This window comes from Lissotriton helveticus, chromosome 3_1 (assembly GCF_964261635.1).
Source record: "Lissotriton helveticus chromosome 3_1, aLisHel1.1, whole genome shotgun sequence".
Lineage (NCBI taxonomy): Eukaryota > Metazoa > Chordata > Amphibia > Caudata > Salamandridae > Lissotriton > Lissotriton helveticus.
This window is the reverse complement of record NC_136061.1, coordinates 543,419,788-543,443,381: the sequence shown is the minus strand read 5'-3', so window position 1 is coordinate 543,443,381 and position 23,594 is coordinate 543,419,788. Positions and strand designations below refer to the sequence as shown.

The 23,594-nt window shown below is 44.9% G+C and overlaps 1 protein-coding gene across 6 annotated transcripts in view; it reads left to right on the top strand.

Moving 5' to 3' along the window:
• ANKRD44 (ankyrin repeat domain 44) overlaps window positions 1–23,594 on the top strand; it is a 766,729-nt gene that overhangs the window by 212,523 nt on the left and 530,612 nt on the right. Inside the window, exon 3 of one of the 6 annotated variants that reach the window (XM_078680431.1) lies at window positions 13,328–13,417. The exons of the other annotated variants lie outside the window; for them this stretch is intronic. Within the exon in view, the coding sequence (XP_078536557.1) occupies window positions 13,328–13,417 (90 nt within the window). The remainder of the gene's footprint in view (window positions 1–13,327; window positions 13,418–23,594) is intronic. 6 annotated transcript variants of the gene reach the window in all.

Here is a 23,594-nt window from a genome sequence, read left to right as displayed (position 1 = left end):
GCGATAATTTTAACATTACTTATTGTTTGTTGTGCTATAGACTTTTGTTGGATGATCTGTAATATTAGATCAGTTTTTTTTCCTTCCTTTCTTTTTTATCAGGGAAGCAATTGGCCCATTTTGAAGCAGTATGAGCTTTCCCTGATAAAAATGAGATGCAGATCAGGTGCGTACAGTAGTGAGTGTCCGAGATGTTGCGATTTCCTTAAGGAGCATTATAGGAACTGGTTCAGAGAAGTGAGGTGAATGTTTAGCTTTGGCAATTGTTTTGATCAGTTCAGACTGGGTGACGTCTTTGAACTTAGTCCAGGTGAGTTTGAGTTTTAGGGTAATATCGTTTGACCCTGTTAATTTGGGTGTGAGCGAGAGATTTCGATCTTCCATTATTCTATGAAGCAACTAGCACACGCCTCTTTTGATGCATTGCTTATGCTTAGAAATTAGGTAGCTAGGCTTGTTTCACAATTTTAAAGACGTTTTTAGAGTGTATCCTTTAATTGGCCAATTCCCCACGTAAATTGGATGAGTTAGCTGTGAAGATTAGTTTTTTATATTTGTTTTCCTCATCTCAGAGTTGAATCAAATTTACTGACCAGGATTTTTGATCCCAGGCTAGTTCAGGGGCTCCCAGCATATTCCTGCTTTTGTTTAGTTCTTTCGTAAACAAGCATGCTGATTTGGACTTGCTGACTGTTAGGCGTCTATGTGCTAACCTGCTATTAATCCCTGTTTTACTTTTGTTGTATTGACCTTTCTGCTCATCAGCTCCTTCTACTAGGGGAATATGAAGCAGAACCTATTGCACTTCTGAGGCAAGCATGAGTCTGTCTGGGTCTCTCAAGTTCCTCATCCATGTTAGGGTTTATAAGTTGCCCATTCTTGTAAATTATCAAGGAGTGGAAAGAGAAGGGGGTGAGGAAATGGTCTGATCAGTCGACCTTTACTGTATTCTCAGATTTGATGCATCTGTTGGCAACTTTTATGTGAAGGACAGGGTTGACAACATTTCTGGAGGAGGTTGTCCTGTAGAAATAGGGATAGATCGATTGTGGGGGATTTGTGATCGCCGCTGAGGAAGATGTTGCTTGATTTAATGAGGGAGGCCGTTTTGAGCTATTTCAATTCCTCACAAAGGTTTTACTGTCTTCTAGTGTGTGATAAATGACATGAAACTTAAATGGGCAACGGTAAGTTGTTTGTATACGGACTAAAATGCACGGAAAGCTGGAAAACTGGTCCTTGATATGAAGGTTTATTATAGGTAAATAAATACAATATAGTGTCAGTCGCATACACTTGTACATCATCACCGATTGATATTGTCTTTTTTATTCAGGCCGTGGGTGAAAATGATGTCCCTGTGATGAGAGATGAAGGCAGGAGAGAAAGAAATGACTTCAGGATAGAACCATTCGAAATACATCAGGAGGTACATACATGTTTTGGGCAGAAGAATACCCAGAGACACTATTGTCATGATTGAGCAAATAGTTCACCGAAACCTGTCTACACAAAACATGGACTGGGGGCCTATTACCAGGCAGTATTACCATAGCTGTATGAACTCCCCTCTTTGAAAGGAAGGGAGCTCCTGATAAATCCTTTGTAGACCATATTCTAGATTTCTTCTACAGTTAGAAGAGAATTATCTTATTGTGCCACCTAGTGGTTTTACTGAATAACTGCAAAAGACCTGAAAAACTGGCCTCTCCCGGTCTCTACCGAGCTCTCTCTCCAGGAGGCAACATTATATTTTGTGTGAATCATTGGAATTCCTTGCTCTGTTCCTGTTTAAGCCGACCACATTTTATACATCCCAAAATGTACGCTGGTAGCAGAAGCTTGCCGACATATTTCAGTTCTAGTAGCTGTAATTTGATTACACCTGGAGGGTCATTACTGCATATGAGGGAGGTTTTCTTATTTTGAGAAGCACCGCAGGCAGAGTGGAATGTAATGACATTTTTGATGCTTTCTCAAAGTCCCATTCGTCTCTAGCAGCAGATACTAGGGATAAGTCACTGCGCCTAGCGTGCAGCTGTCACCACTTTGTCACTGCGTCAGCAGTTTTTTGGTTTTCAGAATGCATGCTGGAAACTCATTTTGCTGAACCCTTCTCTTCATTCACAAAAACATTCAATTTGTTTTCATTTCACTCTTAAAATCATGAAATGCATGAGCGTGAGGCACAGATGGAGCCTTGTGAATAGAAGGCTTGCAAAGACTATGTTCTCACTAAATTCCTGAGACACCTCTGCATTTTCCATTGCAAATTACTACAAATATACTATTGGCCACCATGCAATTGTACATTTCCACCTTTCTGACGATATATATCACTTTCTATTCAGGTTGTGTTACACACAGCCATTAAGCAATGGTCGTATGTACCCTGCAACCGGTAATGCTTGAATTCACTGAACTAATGGTACATGGACAGCCTCTGGCAGAAAACAATGAGGACCAAAGCTAGAAAATCTTTGGACTGAACAGCAGGCAACACCTGTCTACCATTGGGACTGCAAATTTGCATTACTTTGAAGGACAAAATCTAAACCAGTTGCAAATAGGTGGAGCTGGTAATGTCTCAAAAGAACTCTCCAGGATTTACAACCACCCATTTCTCCACTCTATCACCCACCAAGAGGCTGATTTTGATCTTGGTAAAATGGTTGGTTCTCCGTCAGGGCGATGAAGTAATTTACCCTGACATCCTGACGGAGTACCTGCCTGCAACATTTTGAAATGTCGGTCAGCTCATTGGACATTTCACTCATAGAATTGCCGTCAATGAAGTTCCTGCCAATGTATTGAAACTTTTCCGGCTAGCTCTGTCAAACATGATAAAGCTGCACAGGAGAGTTTCAACGTTAACTTTAATATCAAAAACAAAACGCAAACTGGGTTTTTGTTTTTGAAGACCCCCACCCCCCCCATAACCCCCCCCACAATGCTCCCCTCACCACGGGAGAGGTCTCCCATGGCCGGGGGGCATTGTTTTTAAACAGCCCCTTACCACACTAGTTTTTTGGTGGTTACAGGCAGTAAAAATGGCTATATGTCCGCCAATCTAAATTGGGCGGACAGGCATATAGCTATTTCTCCGAAAGGCCTTACTCTGTGTAGGGGTCGAAGAAGTTTGTCCTCAGCAGAAACAGAGTAGTGTCCGCTGTTACCAAAATATGGTCCTCTCGCATCTTAATATAGTGGGCAGACCATTGCATTGGCGGAAGGGATACGTCGTCACCATCGTGACAGAGTATGCATGCTGCCAATACATATTCAGGTCCTATGTCCCTTACATGCATTTTGAGACAAATTAACTACTTTTTTCAGACCAAATCAAGTTTCTTCAGGTAAACATCCCATTCTGTTATCCCGTGTGGTCATTAGATCCCTCTAAGAATCTCCTGAGGCCCTGCTTCTTGAGGAGTTGACCCCGTCTAAGAGGAAGATGCCACAAATATATAGCCCTCTCTCAAACAGTCTGCACCATCAACAGACATTTGCAGAATAAAGTTTCTTACACTCTGCATTACTTCTTTTGTCACTCTAGTAACTTACCTTCTCACTCGGGCCCCTGTCTGCCAGACAGTACGAAAGCAGTTATCGCTCCTTTTCTAACAAAGCGCAGTTAAAACACAGGAAAGTAATTAGACTACCGCCAAATCTCAGGTCTCCCATGAATCAGAAAGGTGCCTAATCTTAATGTACTAGATCTTGGTTTGCCCTAGTCTGTCAAACAGAAGTACTGATATTGGACTAACCGGTCCCCTTTGCTATACCAAGGGGTAGGCCCCATCTACAAACACAAAAGACAACCATACTTGGGTTGACATTTGACCTCCACCTGACCTGTACACTCTGAACTAGTGTAGGCATCCAAAGCCCATAACATAACCTATTGGTTCTACACGGGCCCTCCCCTTGCTGATCATCATTATGTAAAAGCGTTTTTTTCATCTTTGTCTTTGTGGTGTCCCATTTTGATTACTACAACTATATCTATACTGGTCTTCCTATAAATCCATTGAATAAAATACACAACCATTCAGCGTACATTGGCTGAAGGGAAAATCACTCATCCCCTCATCTTTGAAGACCTCCACTTGGTCCAATTGTGGGGAGAAAGCCTTCAGCACACCTAGGACCATCCAAATGGCAGTGCCCTGCCACAGCCTTGCCATCCCCAGGAAAATCTTTCTACATCACAAGCTATCCAGATTAGAGCCCATAAACCTTTCTGGGAACATGTGCAAAAGGCATAGGGGGGAACTTATTTATTTATTTATTTTAGGTTGTTATGTAATGTGAACTTGACTCAAATGTGACAGAGAACTAGAATGTAAAAGCAACCTATCAAATGGAAACATAATTACATATATTTCCACAAAAGTGAAATATACAATGACATGGAAATATTAACAGACATTAACATAAACAAACAGGTGTAGGTGTGCAAGGGAGGTAATTAGTAAATGAGTGACAGTGAGTATTGTTTTACGTAGTGGCTAGTCCTTATTGGAAATTTCACTGATGTTAAAAGGAGCAGGCAACTCTGGAAAAAATGATAGTGGAACATTAGAGTTTTCCTGTCCTGTTTAAAGGTGTCAAAGGATGAGATTGTACTGATGGCTGGTACAATGGCGTTCCAGACCGTTGAACAATTCCTCAGGATCAATGTTTTAGTGCTTTTGTTTTCTTAGATCCTGGTGTTTCAAGGATCAGGTTATCTTTTCTTCTTAGGAGAAGAGGACTACCTTAGATGATTAGCTTTTAGAGCAAGGTAGTTAGGGGTCCTCTGACATTAGATTATGCATGATGCAAGCAATATTCTCTTTACTTAGAAGTCAAGCCATTTTCATCGTTCTTTCTTCTCATTGTGTGTGTTCCCCTTTCTTATTTCGAAGTGGATCAGCTATATTTCATCACATTTTCTAGTGCTTATGGCAAATCTTGCGGCTGCATAGAGAGTTGCTTTGAAATGGGTTAAAGGCAGATTTGGCATACCTGACAAACAAGAAGTTTCTGTAGTCAGCCATTGGAAAGACAAGCAGTTGAATTCTTAGTTAAAAATATCATTCAGGGGTGAAAGATTTGATTCCAGGGAGTGTGCACTTTTTACGATAGCATTATACTGTATTTAGAGATTGAGGGTTGTCTGTAGGTAGAGGTCCAATGTTTTTGCAGGTTCTGAAGTGAGGGATTGCAGTTCATATAGAGAGTTAGTTGACCCATGTTTGAATTGGACCAGTGCTTAACAGTGGAGAAAGTAGAAGAAACTCCGTTGCTGTGCTGGTAGAGTTTGAGGTGATGAGCCAGCATTGAATATCTTCAAGTACTGTAGTCGCTTGCTCCACATCTTCGAAGGAGGTTTTCAAATAGAACTATGCAGCATTAATGAGCTGCTCCGAATGGAGTCTGGGGGCTCCATGTAGAAGGTAAAATGTTCTGTAGAGAGAAAAGGGGCTTGGTGAACATGTTTATGGAAAGATATAAGGTTGGAGATGAGACTGACCATTTAAGTACATTGGTTAAGGTTCCTCAGGTTTAAGGGGAGCCATCTAAGGACTGAGTATTCAGCCTCATTCTTTCCTTACGGACAGTGAGGAGAAACATGATTCACTGTGTCAAAGACCCCTGAGAGACTAAAGAGGATAAGGAGGCATAAGTCATTTGGCCAAGGATATTGAGAGCATCTTCTGTGAGCAGCCACCTCTGTGCAGCAACCCAGTCAAAAGCCTGATTGCATCTCATCAAATAGATTCTTTTCTCATTGATGTGTTTGAGCTGGGACCATATGCAACTCTAAAAGACTTAGCCCAAAAAGGGGAAGCTGTAGAACGGCTTGTAGTTCTTAGATCAATTGGATCCATTCCATTCTTTTTCTTTTTTTTTTTTTTTTTTTTTTTGGGTTAAAAACTTTTATTGAGCAATCAGATAAAAAGTACAGCGATGGGCCTACAACCACACGGGCTGGCCGCTAATTCGCAAAGCACGTACCATGCAGTAAACATTAATCTCCGTGGCCAGGCCCAAATCACAGATTAAATATTGCACAAAACATATGACAGGACACAACAATTTTGTCTTAAACATTAAAATAACAAACCAAAACAAGGCGAATGTAGCAATCACGTCAGCCCAGATGACAGAGGGGAAGTACACTAATCAGGAAGATAAAGGTAAATCAATGAGACTCGGCAAGGCCGGTGGGGGGGGGGGGGGGGGGGGGGCAGCAGGGAGGACAGGAAAATCTTAAAAAGAGAATGAAAGATTTCGGGAACGTCAGCCTAGGGAGACAGGGTAACATTGGATGTGTCAACCAAGGGAGGGGTACAAATGTCTCCACGATATGCATTCCACTGACCCCAAATTTTAGTCCACGCCCTGGGTCTGCCCCTAGCCACATAGACGGTCTTCTCTCGAAACATGGACCAGTCCATGTTATCCTCCCACACTGAAACGTCCGGAGGTCTGGGTGCGCCCCAGAGTTGCGCAACGTCCCGCTTCGCGACCATGTACCCCAAGGTTGCCCATCTGGTCTGGGCCACAGAATAATCGGTGGGTTCCCACACGTTCAACAGGCATCGTCGGGCCTCAGGCCGCAGGGCAACACCAGTCACGACAGTCATCACATCAAGTACATCAATCCAGTAGGCCGCTACCAACGGGCATTCCCAAAGTATATGCATAAATGTAGCACTCATCCCACAGCCACGCTTACATAAGCCATCCGGGGAAAAACCCATTACAACCAGGCGCGGGCCAGTGACATACACGCGGTGGAGGATCTTAAGTTGCACCAAGCGAAGACGGGCGGGAATGGCTACCTCCTTAGGAGAAGAGAGCGCTGACTGCCAATCCTCGTCATCTAATTCCAATCCGTCACCGACCCACAGCTCCCTAAGGCGGACCAACAGGTCGGCGCGACTATGAATCAATTTTTTATAAATAAGGGAGATAGTACTATCAGGCAGGTGTCCATCTAGTATACGATCTTCAAGGGGGGAAGACTCGGGCAGGGTCACACCAGGAGTTAGAACTGAGGCCAGGGCATGCCGGACCTGCAGATACCGAAAAAACTCTCTATCACTCAAGTCGTATTCCGCCTTAAGGGTCTGGAATGACTTCACGCTACCTTTCGCACAGACATCACCCACCTTACATATCCCAATCATATCCCAGCGGTCAAATCCCTTAGTAGACCAGAGACACCCCAAACGGTCAGAGGCATAAAGCGGCGTCGCCAGTGTCAGTCGATTCTCCCAGCCCAAACTCGCATGCGCGGCGTGCCACACAGTGACTGCGATCCTGGACGGGCCCACAAGATGGCGCCCGGCCGATCTAGAATAAAGCGCTCTATTAAAGTCCCCTTCCGGCAGCTGGAGTCTATCCATCTCAAAGGCCGGATCCCGACCCGGTGAATACATCGCGTGGTTGATGGCAGACAGCTGGGCAGCCCAGTAATATCTCTTGATGTCGGGGAGCGCCATGCCCCCGTCATACCAAGGGATGGTGAGTTTCGCAAGGGCAATACGTGGACGCCCGTCCCAGATCAGTTGTCTTTGAAGACTCTCGATCTCTCGGAAATAGGTAGCGGGAACGTCGTCGTAAGAATTCTGAAGTGCGTAGAGGAACCGCGGCAAGGACATCATTTTAAAAAGGGCTGCCCTGCCCAGAGGAGACAGGGGCAGCTTACGCCAACGGGCCACATCTAGTCGCAGTCTAAGAAGCGGGGGGAGGAGATTGCGCTCGAATCGGAGTGAGGAGTCCAGTGTAATAAAGATCCCCAAATACTGGAAGCCAGACTGGACCACCAGGATAGGAAATCTGTCCGGCAATGGGGGCAAAACACCCGAAAGAACATACACGCAGGACTTAGCCCAATTAATAACTAGGCCCGAGTTAGCTCCAAACGAGGTAAGAACATCAAATAAAACATTTAGAGATTTACGCGGGGAAGTAAGATACAAAAGAATGTCATCCGCGTAAAGTGAGACGCGGTCCTCAAAGTCCGGCGACCAACGGATCCCCTTGAGTGAAGGCTCCCATCGAAGCCATGCAGCTAACGGTTCCAGGGCGAGCGCAAAAAGCAACGGAGACAAGGGGCAACCCTGACGGGTCCCCCTACCAAGGCAGAAGGGGACAGAAACTCTACCGTTCACCACTACCTGCGCTAAGGGTTCAGCGTATAACAACTTCACCCAACCGATAAACTCAGGACCAAAACCAAATTTTTCAAGAGCAGCCCAAAGATAGGGCCACTCCACTGTGTCAAAAGCCATCGAGGCATCCAACGAGGCCAAAATGGCCGGTTCCGTCAGAAGCCCCGCCCTCGCAACAGCACCGTGGAGACGACGTAGGTTAAGAGCCGTGTTGCGATGTGGGATAAATCCGGATTGATCCGGATGAACCAAGTCACTAATGACCGTCAAGAGGCGGGTCGCCAGGAGCTTAGCCAGGACCTTGGGCTCAACGTTTAACAAGGAAATGGGCCTATAAGACGAACAAAGGTCCCGCGGTTTACCGTCCTTGGGAATTACGACTATCGTAGCCAGACGCTGATCATACGGGAGAACCCCCCGTTCCCGGGACTCCAAAAACATGTCGCGAAGATAGGGCGCCACCTTATCAGGACGTAGCTTGTACAGTTCAATTGGCAACCCGTTCGGGCCCAAGGCTTTGCCCGAACGGAGTGAGCGAATGGCAGTAGCTATCTCGTCAGTAGTAAAAGGGGACTCCAACGATTTACAATCTAACTCGGAGACACTGGGCAAAGCTATATCGCGCAACAGAAGGCGAGAGTCAGCAACATCCCGTCCAGACACAGGGGTATAAACCACACGAAAATACTCAGCAAAACATGCAACTATTCCAATCGGGTCCGTCACTCTCACACCATTCGATGATTGAATCACGGGCACCACACGATTCGCCCTCTCCTTCTTATCCAACCACGCCAATAATTTGCCCGCCTTGTCCCCCACATCATACAGACGGCCCTGTTGCTCCCGGAACATCTGTTTGGCCGCATCCGTGACCAAAGACTTATAAGCAAATTGTTTCAGACCCAGGGCATGGAGTTTATCAGACGTGACTTCCGACTCTAAGGCAGCCTCCCTTTCAGCAATCTCCCTCTCGAGGTCCACCACCTCCCGATCCCTCGCCTTCTTGGATTCAACAATAAGGGAAAGGGCCTGTCCACGAATCACTGTCTTAAAGGCCTCCCACAGGGATATCGCAGAGGAAACGGATCCCTCGTTGTCCAAAAAATAGGCGTCGAAAGACTTAGTCAAAAGGTTGCGGGTCTCGGGGGAGGTAAGGTACCATGGGTTGATAGGAGCAACCCGACCCGCCGCCTCCACCCCCATCTCAAAACGAAGCCAGAGCGGAGAATGATCGGAAATGCCCCGGGGGAGGTGTCTAATCTCACGCACCGCCGGCGACTGGGCCGCAGGCATCAGGAAATAATCCAGTCTAGACAAACTCCCATGGGCCCCAGAGTGGAAAGTGTATTGAAGCTGAGTAGGATGCATAAGCCTCCAGCAATCCACCAAACCAAACGTGTCCAGAAACCCACCCAGCCACTGTTGGGCCGAAGGAGTGTCCCTAGGGGGGTGGCGATCGTGTAGACCGGAGAACACAGAATTAAAGTCACCTGCAATGAAGAGAGTACTATTAGGGAGGTCCAACAAAACACGGCCCAAATCGGAAAAGGTAGAAGTCTGCAGGCCGGGGGGGACATAAACAGCAAATAAGGAGAGGGTACGACCCTCATAACGACCCACGAGGACAGCATAGCGCCCCCGATCATCAAGGATCACATCATCAATTGCTAGGGGGAGGGAAGCCCGAACAAGGATGCCCACCCCCCTGGAACCCGTGGTAAACCCCGAATGTGCGGCAAGGCGATAGCCCCACCTATTCATCGCACGACAAGTATTGCCCACCAAATGAGTCTCCTGCAGAAAAACAATATCTGGAGATAAACGTCGTAAACATTTCAACACCACACTCCGCTTAATACGATCCCCCAGACCATTAACATTCCACGAAACAAACCTCAACCCGCTACCCCCCATCCCACACAGCAACGCCGAGACCCCTCCTCCATGAGCATGACATAAAAACCATCAGTAGCAAGATAAAGTCGCCTTGAGAACATAACACACAAACATCGAACTTCCCAACCACCCACCCCCCAACAATCAAGAAAACACCCCCCACCCTGCACCCCTGCAAAATGCTAAAAAGCCACCCCAACATGCAGTGTGCCTGTCGCCCAAGAACCCCCATTCTACAAAAAGACCCCGGAGGAGGAAAGGCTCTGGCCCACCCGCCACCCCGATCAAGACAGAGGACGAGGAAAACACACAAACAGTAGAGGCACTTAGGCATAGAATCCCGGAAGAGTTTACTCTACACGAGGGCCCAGGCGTAGACGAATTGTTCAGCTCTCCACACCACCCTCAGCACCACCCGGGTGGGCGTCGGACTCAGTCGCAGGAGGTCGGCCAGGCAGAGAGTCCAGCCAGTCGTTCACAGAATCTGGCCGATCAAAGAAAAAGGTTCGGTCATTGTACTCCACTCGCAGCCTGGTCGGAAACAGCATAGCGTAGCGTAACTCCATGTCCCGAAGACGCTTCTTGACACCACGGAAGCCCATACGCTGTTTCTGGACCTGTTGAGAAAAGTCCGGATAAAAGTTCACTGTGGCGTTCTCAAAGGCCACCGGGCCCTTCACACGTGATGCTTGCAGGATAGCGTCCCGATCCCTATAATGGAAGAGTTTCGCAACAATAGGCCTCGGCGGGGCACCTGGCTTACCCTGGCCCCCCGGAACTCGATGGGCACGCTCTACTGCGAAAAATTTACTCAGTCCAGACGGAGAGAGATAGTTTTGGATCAGGTCCTCAACCAGGAGATCAACAGAGTGAGGTTCTGGATTCTCCGGAACGCCAACCACGCGCACATTACAGCGACGTGCCCTGTTCTCAAAGTCCTCCAGGCGCCGGGTCATGAAATCGTTCACCCTACGGAGATTACCAATCTCCGTCTGTATCTCCGAGACGTCCGTCGTGAGGCTGGATGACTTGAGATCCAATGATTTCACCTTCTCATTGGTTTTCGATAGGTCGGCTCAAATCAAGTTGGCATCAATGGCCACGGTGTCGATTTTGTTGGCCAAGGCCTCGTATTGTTGGCCTATCGTCTCCCTCATGCCAGAAATGGCGCCCATGATGTCCTGCAAGGACGGCTCCGTTGACGCGTCCACGATGTGGTCAGCAGCACTTGGACCGGGCAGGGCGGCTCCGGGGGACCCCTTCGAGTGGGTGTAACGGTCCATAACGTTAGACTGGACCGGGCCCCCGCGCAGGGGTGTCTTGGTCTTCCGAGTCTCTCGGTCCCCTCTGCCCGCCATGTTGGAAACTGCGTCACAAAGAGATTCACCAGGCTCGATGGAATGGGCACAGGAAAATAAGGCTTCGGGATCAAAGAGCCGCCAAAAGGGTACCACCAGGATAGAGCCAATCAGATAGGAGAACAAGCCAGCCAAAGGCCCGACAGCCGTCTCGTGCCCCGGACCCAGCCCAGGCCAGACTCCCCTGCCAGATGTCTCAGTCTGAGGCAGAATCGAAACCGAAACTTAAGAGGGGGACCCACAAGTCCAATCCCCCTGCCGCTGTTGTTCAACTCCAAGACGGCCACAGAGCCTCACCCAGTCCCGGGCGTACCTCAAGGGCGGATCCCAAAAGTTCGAATCACCGTAACTCCGGCACCCCGGGTCAGAATCAAATTCCGAAAGTTCCAGGACGATCAGCCCAGCGTCCTCTACACAAATCCTCGTGAAAAGTCAGGATATGTTCAGGATATCATGCCGGGGGTCCGGAGAGCGCTGTGCTCACGCGGCCATCTCGGATGCCCGCCAAGCTCCTCCAATCCATTCCTTTCTTTTTCAACGGGCCAGCACTTGGCCCATATATGAGCTTTCCCTTGTGAAAATGAGGCGTTGATCAGGTTTGTACACTGGTGAGTGACAAAGGTTCTGATTTCCGTGAGAAGAATGTTTAGCTTTTGCGATTATTTTGATCAGTTCAGACTGGGTGACTTCTTTGAAGTTGGTCCAGGTGGATTTGAGTTTTAGGGTAATATAGTTTTGGCCATGTGAAATTGGTTGCAAGAGAGAGTTCTATCTTCTAGACTTTCTTTATAAAGCAGCTAGAGAACTCCTCTTTTGATGCATTCCCATACTATAGGATTTAGCTAAAGAGGGTTCACAATTTAGAGTTCGTTTTTTTGGGTGTGTTCTTTACTTGATCAATTTCCTTTCGTAGATGTTACAATTCAGTTATGAAGATTCGTTTTTTTATGTTTGTTTTCATTCACCTCCGAGTTGAATCTACTGCCAAGTGTGTTTAATCCCAGGCTCATTCAGGGACTTTAAGCATCTTCCTGCATCTTCCTGCTTTTGTTTAGTTCTTTTTCATAAACCAGCATACCGATCTTCTGCCTGTTCGGTGTCTCGTTCATAGCTGCCAAGGTTTCAGATTGCTATGTGTGACATTTCCATATTTTCAGTGGAATTATGAGTGACATTTCAACGACTGTGAGTGACACTTTATCACGACCAAAATCAAGCAATGAAGACAAGGGAAACCGTCTCTCTCCACCCGGCTCTCTCCAGTCAGCCTTTTGCTAACATGTGGATCATCCCGTTTGTGCTTTTGTTTCATTCACTTGTTGTTCCATGGCTCCTTGTACTTCTGAGGCGGGCATGAGACTGTCTGGGTCTCTCAATTTCCTCACCTATGGTTGAACTTATAGGTTGACCATTCTTGGATATTTTTAAGGAGTGGAAAGAGGAGGGGATGAGGAAATGGTCTGACTAGTCAACATTTACTGGAGTATCAGTTTGGACCCAAATGTCTTTAGCAACTAAGAGTTCAAGTGTTGCAACTTTTATGTGAAGGGGGGATTCACAAAATTGCTGGGGAAGGGTGTCCTATATAAATAGGGAGAAATCATCACTGTGGGGGGTTCTTGTTCATCACCAAGGAAGATGTTGTTGCTTGATATATTGAGGGTTTCAGTGATGAGGTCAATCAATTGCTCCACAAAGATTTTACGGTTGCTGGGCGGGTGATAAATTACATGAAACTAATGGGCTAGCTTCAGTCATTTTTGTACTAACCGAAATGCACTGAAAGCTGGTAAAACTGACCCTTGATTCGTAGGTTTGTAGGCAAATACGTACAATATAGTGTCAGTCACCATACCATTTTACATCCTCACCTTTCTGATTGACATTGTCTTTTTTATTCAGGCTCTGTTTGAAAATGATGTTCCTATGATGAGTCACGAAGGCAGGAGAAAAAGAAATAACTCCAGAGCACCACCCAAATTACTTCAGCAGGTACATACATGTTTTGGGTAAAAGGACCCCCAGAGAAACTATTAACATGGTTAAAGGAATAGGTCACTGAAACCCGTCCATGGAAAACCGAGGCTTGGGGCGACTGGTTACCAACATTACAATTTGTTTGAACTCCCACCTTTGAAAGCAAGGGAACCTCTCATACCTCCCTTGTAGGACATATTCTAAAATTATTACACCGTTATTAGAGAATGGTCTCACTATGCCAGCTAGTTGTTTTACTGAATATCTGCAAAAGGAATGGCAGACTGGCCTCTCCTCCTCTCTAAAGAGCTCAGCTCTCCTGGAGGCAACATTTTAATTTGCGTGAATCATTGAAAATCTTTGCATCGCTCCTGTTCTGAATACCAAATCACGTTGTCTTTGCTTGCTGGCAGCAAGAGCTTGCCCATATATACTGCAGTTCTAATAGCTGTAATTTGATTACACCTTGGGGGTCATTACAGGACTCGTGTGAAGTTTTCTTATTGTGTTTTAAACATAATGAGATTTCTGGCCCGTTTTCAAAGTGCCAGTCATTTCTGGCAGCGTGATTCCAGGGGTAAGTGGCTGAGACCAGTGTGCAGCTGTCGCTGCGACAGCGGGCTTTAGGTTTTTAGAACTTATGCTGGAAAATCATTTTCCTGAACCCTTCTCTTTACTCACATGAAGTGCATGCGCGTGAGACACAGATGGAGCCTTGAGAATAGAAAGCTTGCAAAGGCTGTATTCTCACTAAATTGATGGGACATAGCTACACCTTCTATTGCAAATTACTACAAATATACTACCACACAATTTTACATTTTCACCTTTCTTTTTTTTTTATTTCTGTAATTTTTTATTGCGTAAAAAAATATATATTTACATGGAGCACGGAATATACATGAGTGGAGGAAAAAGGGAGGAGAAAAAGGCAAGAGAAAGAGAAAGGCGCCAGGGGGGGAGGTAGGAAGGGGGGGGCCACCGTCGTTCCGTGGCTTTGTTCGAATGTCAGTTTCAAGTCCGGCTTGTCATCATCTTCTGCCGCCCCCTCCGCGAAGCTCGGTTGGTGTCCTTGACCCACGCCCCGGACGAAAGAGAGGATAGCGGAGGGTAGAAGTCGAGAATGAAAGAGTGGAGGAGCCTTGCGTATTAGTTTCCTTTTGTTGGCGCGTGGTTCCGCAGGGTGCGCCCCTCAGCGGTAGTCTAGAGTTTGCGCCTATGGGGGTTTGTGCGATGATAGGTATAGGTCTAGGGGTTCCCACATGTTCGACTGCCTATGAGTTTTCGGCGAGTGTTTCGCTGTGATGTTATCTGCCCCCCTTAGGAACGTGACCCAGTTTAGCCATGCCTGGGGCGCAGCCTTTGAGGTGTCCTTCCAGTTACTTAGGACTATTTTGACTGCAGCCGTCAGCAGTAGGTCAATGTTTTCTATTCAGGTTGTGGTTGAATAAGATATTCCTATTGTGAATAATGCTCTGAGGAGAGGAAGACATTATATCTGTGTATCTTTGGGGAGAGTGAGAAGTGGGGAAGTGGGGTTGAGAGGGGGTTAGGGTGTGACAGCCCCCCCCCAACCTTCCAAATAAATACATTCTTGGATTGTTAGTTAGATCTTGGGCCCAGAGTAGAGTCTCCTTTGGCTGCATCAGTTTTTGTTGTCATCCTAATTTCCCTAAGAGGTTTTAACGTGTTCATGCTTTGGATCAGGAACTTAAATGATTTAGGCCCTGATTTACAAAGATTTTGCGTTGTGGTTGTCACTTTTTTGACCCAGCCCGAAGTAAATCACTTTTGATATTTACAAAGCCTAGCAAATGTGATTTGCATTGCTTTGTAAGAAAAAGTAACACAACGCAGCGCATTGCGCTACTTTGCATCAGATAGGAATTTCTTGGGTGGTGCATGGGTGTTCCAGTACATCCATATTTACAGACCTGGGTTTGCACCAAAATGGTGTGCCTGCTTGAGGTTGGCATCATGAGGAGAAATATCTTTATTTTCCTAGTTAATTCTTCTTTGCTTGTGTGCCACATTCTGCAGCATTCATACAAAGAAGAAAAAGCCTCGAAGGATAGTTTTTGTGCATAAAGGAATACCTCCCTATCCTGACCATAACGCTGACAGCCTTGCTAAGATTTTGATAATCCATGTTTTGATTTTTTTGTAGTCCGCTCATTGGTACCTTGTACATGGGGAATATAATGTAAACCTTGTTCAACTTCTGAGGCGAGCACGAGACTGTCTGGGTCTCTCAAGTTCCTCACCCATGTTTGGGCTTATAGATTGCCCAGTCTTGGAAACTTTCAAGGAGTGGAAAAAAAAGGGGATGAGGAAAATGGTGTGACTAGTTGACCTAGACTAGAGTATCAGTTTTGACCATCCTTCTTTGGCAACTAGAAGTTCAAGTGCTGCACCTTTTCTGTGAAGGGGGTTTCGAAAAATTGTTGCAGGAGGTTTACCTATATAGATAGATCGGGTGTAGGGGATTCTTCATCAACGACAAGGAAGTTGTTGTTCTTTGATTTAATGAAAGGTACACTGATGATGAGCTTGATCAATTTCTCCACCAATATTTTACTGCCCTGGCGTGTGTTAAAGGGTATGACGCATCAATGGGCCACGGTCAGTCATTTTTATAGTAACTGAAATGCACAGAAAGCTGGAAAACTGGTCTTTGATTTGTAGGTTTTCACATCTGAGGTTTTGCTTGTGCGTGAATGCTATCCAACCCCATGCCTTTTCCTCCATGTTTTGATGGACAATGAGATATTCTGATGATACCAGTATGTCCAGAATTAGTTGAGACATGGTTTTGTTCATGTCTCACTCTGAAAGAGAAAATAGAGGCGTTGAAGTCAATTATGTCTGCAATCTTGACACTATTTTTCATAACTGATCTGTAATAATGTGGAAGACACTTGAGGATTGTGTAAGTGGTGATGCTGGATGTTGTAGTGAGCGTTTGAATTCCGATCAGTTTGCCTGCGTGCCTTCTTCTTCCTGGTCTTTCTTTCCCTTCTGTTAGTAATGAAAGTCACGGTGAGGACTCCCTGCAGTGGGGCATCTCTGTAAAGGGGGGTGACTTGGATGATAATACACTTGGTATGCGATTACCTGTTGCCATCTACATGTGGAATGTAATTTTGAAGCAATCTTAGTTCCTTGACTAATAGCTTGAACCTTGAGGAAAGGTTGCTGACCGGAGGAGAACTGAAAGTGTTGGACTTGGGCACTCAGCTACATTATTTTCAACCAGATCCTGGCACAATCATGACAAATTCTCCGTAATTTCCTTCAGTCTTTATCTCATAGTTGAATAATCTGTACAATTCTGCGAGGGGGTTCAAATATCACCTATTTTAATTCTTGTATGGCCTGTCTCCTCACAAGGACTTAAGGACTTGGTCAAACCACAGGACAATGGAACGCATGACTCTGCCACCTGCTTTGTCTGGTGCTGCAGACAAAGCAGGTGGCATGCTCCGTAGAGTCAGAACTCGAGTGCTCCTGTCCCATGGGTTCAGATTATGATATACCTGTCCTACAGGAACAGACTGCGAATTCTCTGTTTCACGGTGCCAGACTTGGAGTACATTTGTTATAGAGTCAGTCTCCCAGTAGCATAACACCGATCTAGAGAAGATTAACCATGGTTTTCGGTCATGTATGTCAAGTCACTACATGATTATTATTTGATTCATAGTACATTCCTGGACAAAATCATATGTATATTTAGCACACATTTTAACCAGTTACCCATTTTAAACACCGCTTACATGTTACTGTCTTTAATGCCCACACTTGTGTCTTTCTTTCGTTTTCACAGTAGCAATACCTTTTGTACACAATGGAAAATGATCCAGGCTTGTCCAATACCATACGGTTTACTTCTCTATAGCTTGTCATGCAGAATCTCTCCTGTGTCAAGCCCTACATTATTTGATACTACTATTTCCACATCTCAGTGGTTCTCGATCACTCTTGCCTCTCTACAAGGTTGTGGCCTTTGCATAATACCCCTTGATAACTTTTGCATTATGCAGCGATACTTACTGCTTATCAAGGTATCTGAATGCTTTAATCTTCTCCCAGAAGCTTCTGTATCCATAGCAGCAGGACACCATCTCCTCTCACAGCTGTTTTATGAAATGCGAATAAAAGTTAGAAGGATTTGAGCAATGTAAGTAAGGCAAGGATTCCTTGGGGTCACTCTTCTTGCCCTGAATTTTTCATGATGTTCCTCCCATTTTCACGACAAACCCTACATGTATTTCGCACAATTCCAGTCTGACCTGTACTTCTTGTTTTAGAGGTGGAGATCTTATGCTTGAACTGGTCTTCATAAGAGTCTAAAAACACAACATCGTTGTCAGGTAAAGGCATAGAAGCTGACCATCACATGCAAAGCAACAGTCATATAAACAAGAAGCTGCAATTAATCATTGCATTGGAGTCGGGTAGGAAGGCTGCAAAGGAGCACCGTTCATGCTCTGCAGCTAATGGTTCTGCTTCCAAGAGGTGCCTCTCCACAGTGAGCACCATGGACGCGCCGGGATGATTGTGGCATGTGAGTCGCTGAACACAGCTGATGAAGGGCTGCAATGCTGCTGCTGTTATTGTTTTTCTTTGTTCTTAATCATACCATCTGTTTAGAAGCCTACGGTGAATGAACTGGAAGAACTTTGCACAACGTCATTATGATAATACATTACTACTGAGCTGTAACCTCTGCAATTTGTAATATTGATTGAGCGCCATGGTCAAACTTGATCCTGTACGAACAACGCTTTAGGTGTTTATGGTAGGCCCAGCATCCGCACAAAAAAACAAAAAGGAAATGTACACCACATTGTTGGCAGATGGTCTTATATATAGATGAATATCCAAACTTATGTTGCATATCATCAACATGCAAAACTAAAATCAATAAAAACAGATTTAAACAAAAAATAAACTGATGAAGGGCTGTTGTGAGCCGCTCTGAGAGGTCAAGATACGAGATGCTTCATATAATGCAATTTAGATGAGATTAAATCTACCATGAATATAATATCCCCAATTGTCATCATTTTATGTTATTAACGGATTGTGTCACTCTTGGTCTAAATTTATCTACATCTGTAACTTGGGACTGGATCGTATCTGGTTTTAATCTTCTAAGTGATTTCATGGTGAATCATTCATGGAAAACCTGGGAACAGATAAATCTTAACTTCTCCGACTCAAACCCTCATCTATGGTTTGGCTATACCCAGATCAACAGCATTCTTAAACTTTAGCCTCCTCAAGTAAATGAAATGGCTTATCTAATAATTAAATAACTCCTCATGAATACATTATTGTGGATTGGAGAATGGTATAAAGTTTTTCATCAGATCCCTCATTATTCGGTTATACCCAATTTCTTAGATACAATTTAAAAAAAAGACATGATTTGCAAAATATCATAATGGCATTGGCAATGTATTTTGTCCAACAGGCCATAAACTGTTGCGGGCTGCAATTTTAAAAGAATGTTTTTTTTAAAATTTCAGTGGATGCTTTATTATACTCTTTAGATGCCAATCGGGCTATAATAATAAATCCACATATGTAAAGCGCACAATCACCCGTAAGGGTCTCTAGGCGCTGGGGGCCGTCGGGAAGATTAAGCAAGCTATTGCCCAGAGTCACATGGTGCTGGGCTAATCTGCCGCCGGTGCCGGGGATCGAACCGTGATCCCCAGATTCCGGAGTCAGTCGCCCTGGCCGCGGCGCCACACCTCTTCCACTATGTAGGTGATTGACTATTTATAATTGTAACTATCCAGCATTGTTTAAATTTTGCATTAAAATATTTAAAGGTATCAGCCAGGGGCTTTGTAATATCATAGAGCCTGACACATATATAGTTTTATTTGGATATTCTGGCAATAACTGTAATCTTACAGAATCAGATCAGCCATTTATTTTTGCGCAATTTCTATAACTTGATCTCTGGTATAACAATGCTGGAAATCACATATATACCCTCTGGCACATTTGCAGGCAAATTTGATATGGATCAGAATGTTTGAGTATTTGCATGCATCCATAAATCATGCAATTCATAACCTCCATAAGGTTAGCGTATTTTGTAGGTCTAAATAATCCATGTTATGCTGCTCTGTTTTGATCTTGGCTAAGATTTGATTTCATTTAAGACTTATCTCTTTTCCCTCAGTCTAATTTTTCATTATTGCAATTTCTGTTTTAACGACTTATTGAGATAAATATTTCGACAAATCAGTTGAATTGCGATCTTTGTATTATAATATGCAATGCATTTTATTATTTGAATGCTTGATCTGGATTACTTACCTTTCGATACTACTGAATTAAAAATTGAATTGGAGTCCACCTCAATACGCATCAAAAGCTATTTTTGAGAGTAATGTTTGTAATAAGGGTAGTGACCCTTTGAAATAGAGGGCGTTTTTTACACTTTATTGTCCGGTGGTGGTGTACTAAAATTGTTGTAATATCTTAAGCAATATCTAACTCAATAGTACTTGTTTTATTGAACATCAAAGAGGAAATGCTGAGTCAACTGGCTGAGTCTGAATATGTGACCTAACTAACGGCTACAAGCATATTGACTTGATCCCTAGAGCTACTGTGACATTAGGCTCTTACAGTCTTTCTTTGTCAATCGTTACTGACACAGGCAGGCATGATATGTAATAATTACCAGCAGTAAGCCCTGTCCATACACAAGACTGATATTGCGATCCACACCGGATGGCTCAGATAGTGAAGTCATAGGGGTAGGAAAGTGCCCCTTTTTTACATGGTCACCCCCATGTTTTGCCCTAGTACGATGCTTTTTGGCTAAAAGTGCACTGCATCCCTGATAGCCATACCCCCAGTCCTCTTTCCCTTAAAACAAGGTAAAATGTCTAATTGTAACCCAATTGGCAAGGACATTAGCACCCCGGTAAGTCCCCAGTAAATGGTAACCCTGGTACCTACGGCATGGTAACTAAAGAGTCCAGAAGGGCTGTAGCATGTATTTTGCCATCCATAGGGACCCTCACCCATACAGCACGCAGACTGCTATTGCAGGCTGCGTGAAATGGTGCAAACCATTCCAAAAACATGAAATGGCACACTCGCTGTGTCCCATGCAATGGTACACTGCATATAATATATGTAAGGCACGCCTACTGCAGGCCTTAGAGCTCTAAGGCAGGGTGCATTATATTGTATGAGATGGCCCACCTGCATGAACAGATAGGCCCCTGTGGTGTCTAGTTCCATTACCAGATATTGCAAGTGATCAGGCAGCCATCCTAAGGACTTGTACTGGGCACTGGCCATCCCAATTTACCCAGCTACATGATGGCTGCACTGAAACCAATGGTGTTAGATATCAAACACCTCATCTCAATAAATCTACACTGATGGCATTATCAGATTTATTGGGACATGCACCCAGAGGGCACCTTAAAGGTGAATCCTGAAAACCTACTAGTTCTCTAGTGTGCTGACCGACTGGTGTCTTCCAACCTGCCACCGCAGACGAGTTTCTGACCCCCTGTAGGTGAGAGCCTGCGCTCCCAGCTTGATTGCTCCGGAGGACGGTGGTAACATCTCCTCCAGGTGGATGGCTAGTGATTAAGCATATCAAGGCCAGAGGCTTCAATGCATCTGCTGCCTTTGATATGCAACCCTGGCTTCCCCCAGGCCTTGAGAATGCCACCGCATGCCCTGATGCCCATTTGTCACCAGAGCAGGCAGGAAAATTAGATAGTTAATAGGCGTGTCATACTTTCAGGCTAAGCACACCCGTAAGGTGGGCCACCTAAAGTGGACAGATGAGAAAGGGTTTCACCATCTTGGATTTTGTGAAACTAGGAACTCTGGGTCAGGATTATGCACGCTCCACAGGAACTGGTCATATAAAAGGTGTAGTCACCCCAGGAGTAAGTAGTCCACTGGCTACTACCCTACAGTCCTCTAAATAAATCCAGTATTTCGAGGTCCCCCTAACACCAGGAAAACAGATGTATCACTGGAAACCAAAGGAAGGACAAAGAAGAGCAGAGGTCATGAGAATAGATATTTTGCACCGAAATTAGCGCCAAACCCTGCCAGGCTGCTTGTACCACAACAATCACAAAGACCCATTCGCCCAGAAGCTGAACAGCCTCCCCACACCCTTGGATGACTATTCCTCCTTCAACAACCATGCAGCATCTCCCTTGGGGTGGAGGAGCCATCCTCCAGTGACTGTAGGCACCGACTGAATTGATCCAGTACTTGATCTTGCTGCCCATTGGGCGCACCTAGGGAGCAACTCAGCAGAAAGAGGCTGTCATGAGTCCAGGTGTTCAACCCTGGCACTTTCACCAAGTCTCGAATTGCTGACCGTCACAATGTTACGGTTTGTAAATGCAATGTTTGAGCTTTTTATAATCGTGACACCTTTTAAATATACTTGCAGAATGCTGAAAATAGCTGCTCATCCTAAGTGGAAAGCCGCCTGGTGAATTCTACAGCACTATTTGATTCATCTACAGCAGACCATAAGTGGTCTTTTTTAGCAAGCCAGGTTCACCTTTGCATTAGGGAGATCATTCTCATTACAGCTCATTAAATGATTTGGTCCTCAGTGTATGCAGTACTAATTGACTTTTCACTTCAGCTAAGATGAAATGCCGGCATGAATATGCGTTTCTTGGTCATTAGTGACCGCCGAGGGCCCCAGGGAAGGCCGAATTTGGCAGCACACTAACAGCCACAAATACCTCTTGATAAAAGAGAGTCAAAATAGTAGTTAAGGAAAGATTTTGCTTCAGGGCAGGAATGTATTAATTACAAATGTTAATTTCATAATATTCAGGCTGTGCACGGTTATCATATTTAATGCGTTGTTTCTCCTACCCAAAAATAGAGCACTTAATTTGAATAATTTATATTTTCTTCCAGTGGAATGCTACGCTTAATACATGGCGCAGTCAAAGAGTCTCCAAATAGCACTTGGCGAAATCTAAGCGCTAAGAAAAAGCTTTCCGGAGGGTTTGCATCCATATGCAACATTTGTATGGGGGTGGGACTTTTTGTTGCCCAATGGTGGGGGGGAATCTCCTTCTCTCTCTTGCCTTACATAGAAGTGGAGGAGGGGGCTATCTCCCCAAAAATATATGCCAACAGACCCAATTGAGGCGAGAGGCTCACGATTTTTGCAGCCAAACATGTAGAGACGTATTAAGGCGTGGGCAAAGTGGGCAGTTGCCCAGGGCCCTCACCTTCCAAGGGGCCCCTAGGAAAGTGATCTTTTGCTCTAGCTCACTTCTTTATATTTTGTTAGCTCTACCTTAAATATATAATTCAATATTGTTAGGCTACATAGGGCTTGAATTAGCAGAAAGGGGCCAATAAGGTTCAAAGTTGTGCCAAAAGGGGCCTCCAAAATATTTAATGCTCAGTGGCCCCCAAGATCCTTAAGATGACACAGCAAACATGGCTATATTTTAGCTGTCTCCCGCCTAAAATTGCATCTGCATCAATATATCAATAGGAAAAACCCATTCCCCCAATTGATTTTTTTCTCGCAATCTCCCACTTTACACTTGACATTGCGTGATTTTATGTTTTTTATTGAATGTAAGTGTCTATGTATTGTTATGGTTTTAAATAACTTAAAACATTAAAAGTATACCTACCTAGCTACACTTTTCAAGTGATGGCATGTATGTGTTGGTTCCCCTGTTTGTCCATGACTTGTGGCAGTGTTCGGGAGAGGATCAGGTCAGATTGCTGCCCCTCCTGCACTTTGTGGGTAATTAAGAACAGTGTCCTGGAGCAGAGGACAGCTGGTCCGCTCCTCTTTGTCCTGTACACCGCTGTTGGTCACAGAGGAAGTGGGTCAGCTTGTACCCATTCAGTGCTCTGAGCAAGGCACAGGAGGTGGTGCAAAGAGACCCGTATGACCAGGGACTGCCGGAGGACCCCCACCCTTACGTTAACCAACATTATTAACCAGGACACGTGAGGGATTTCTTTGGAAGGCGGGGGGCTTTGCAACCCCCCAGCCGTATTTATTAAAACATACAAATAAATCAAAAAATTTAAATAAATAATATTTACACAATTACGCAGAAAAGGTTACATTTGATATTTACAGATATCAGATGGCTAACCTTAACATACTTCTAGTAAAAGGTATTTC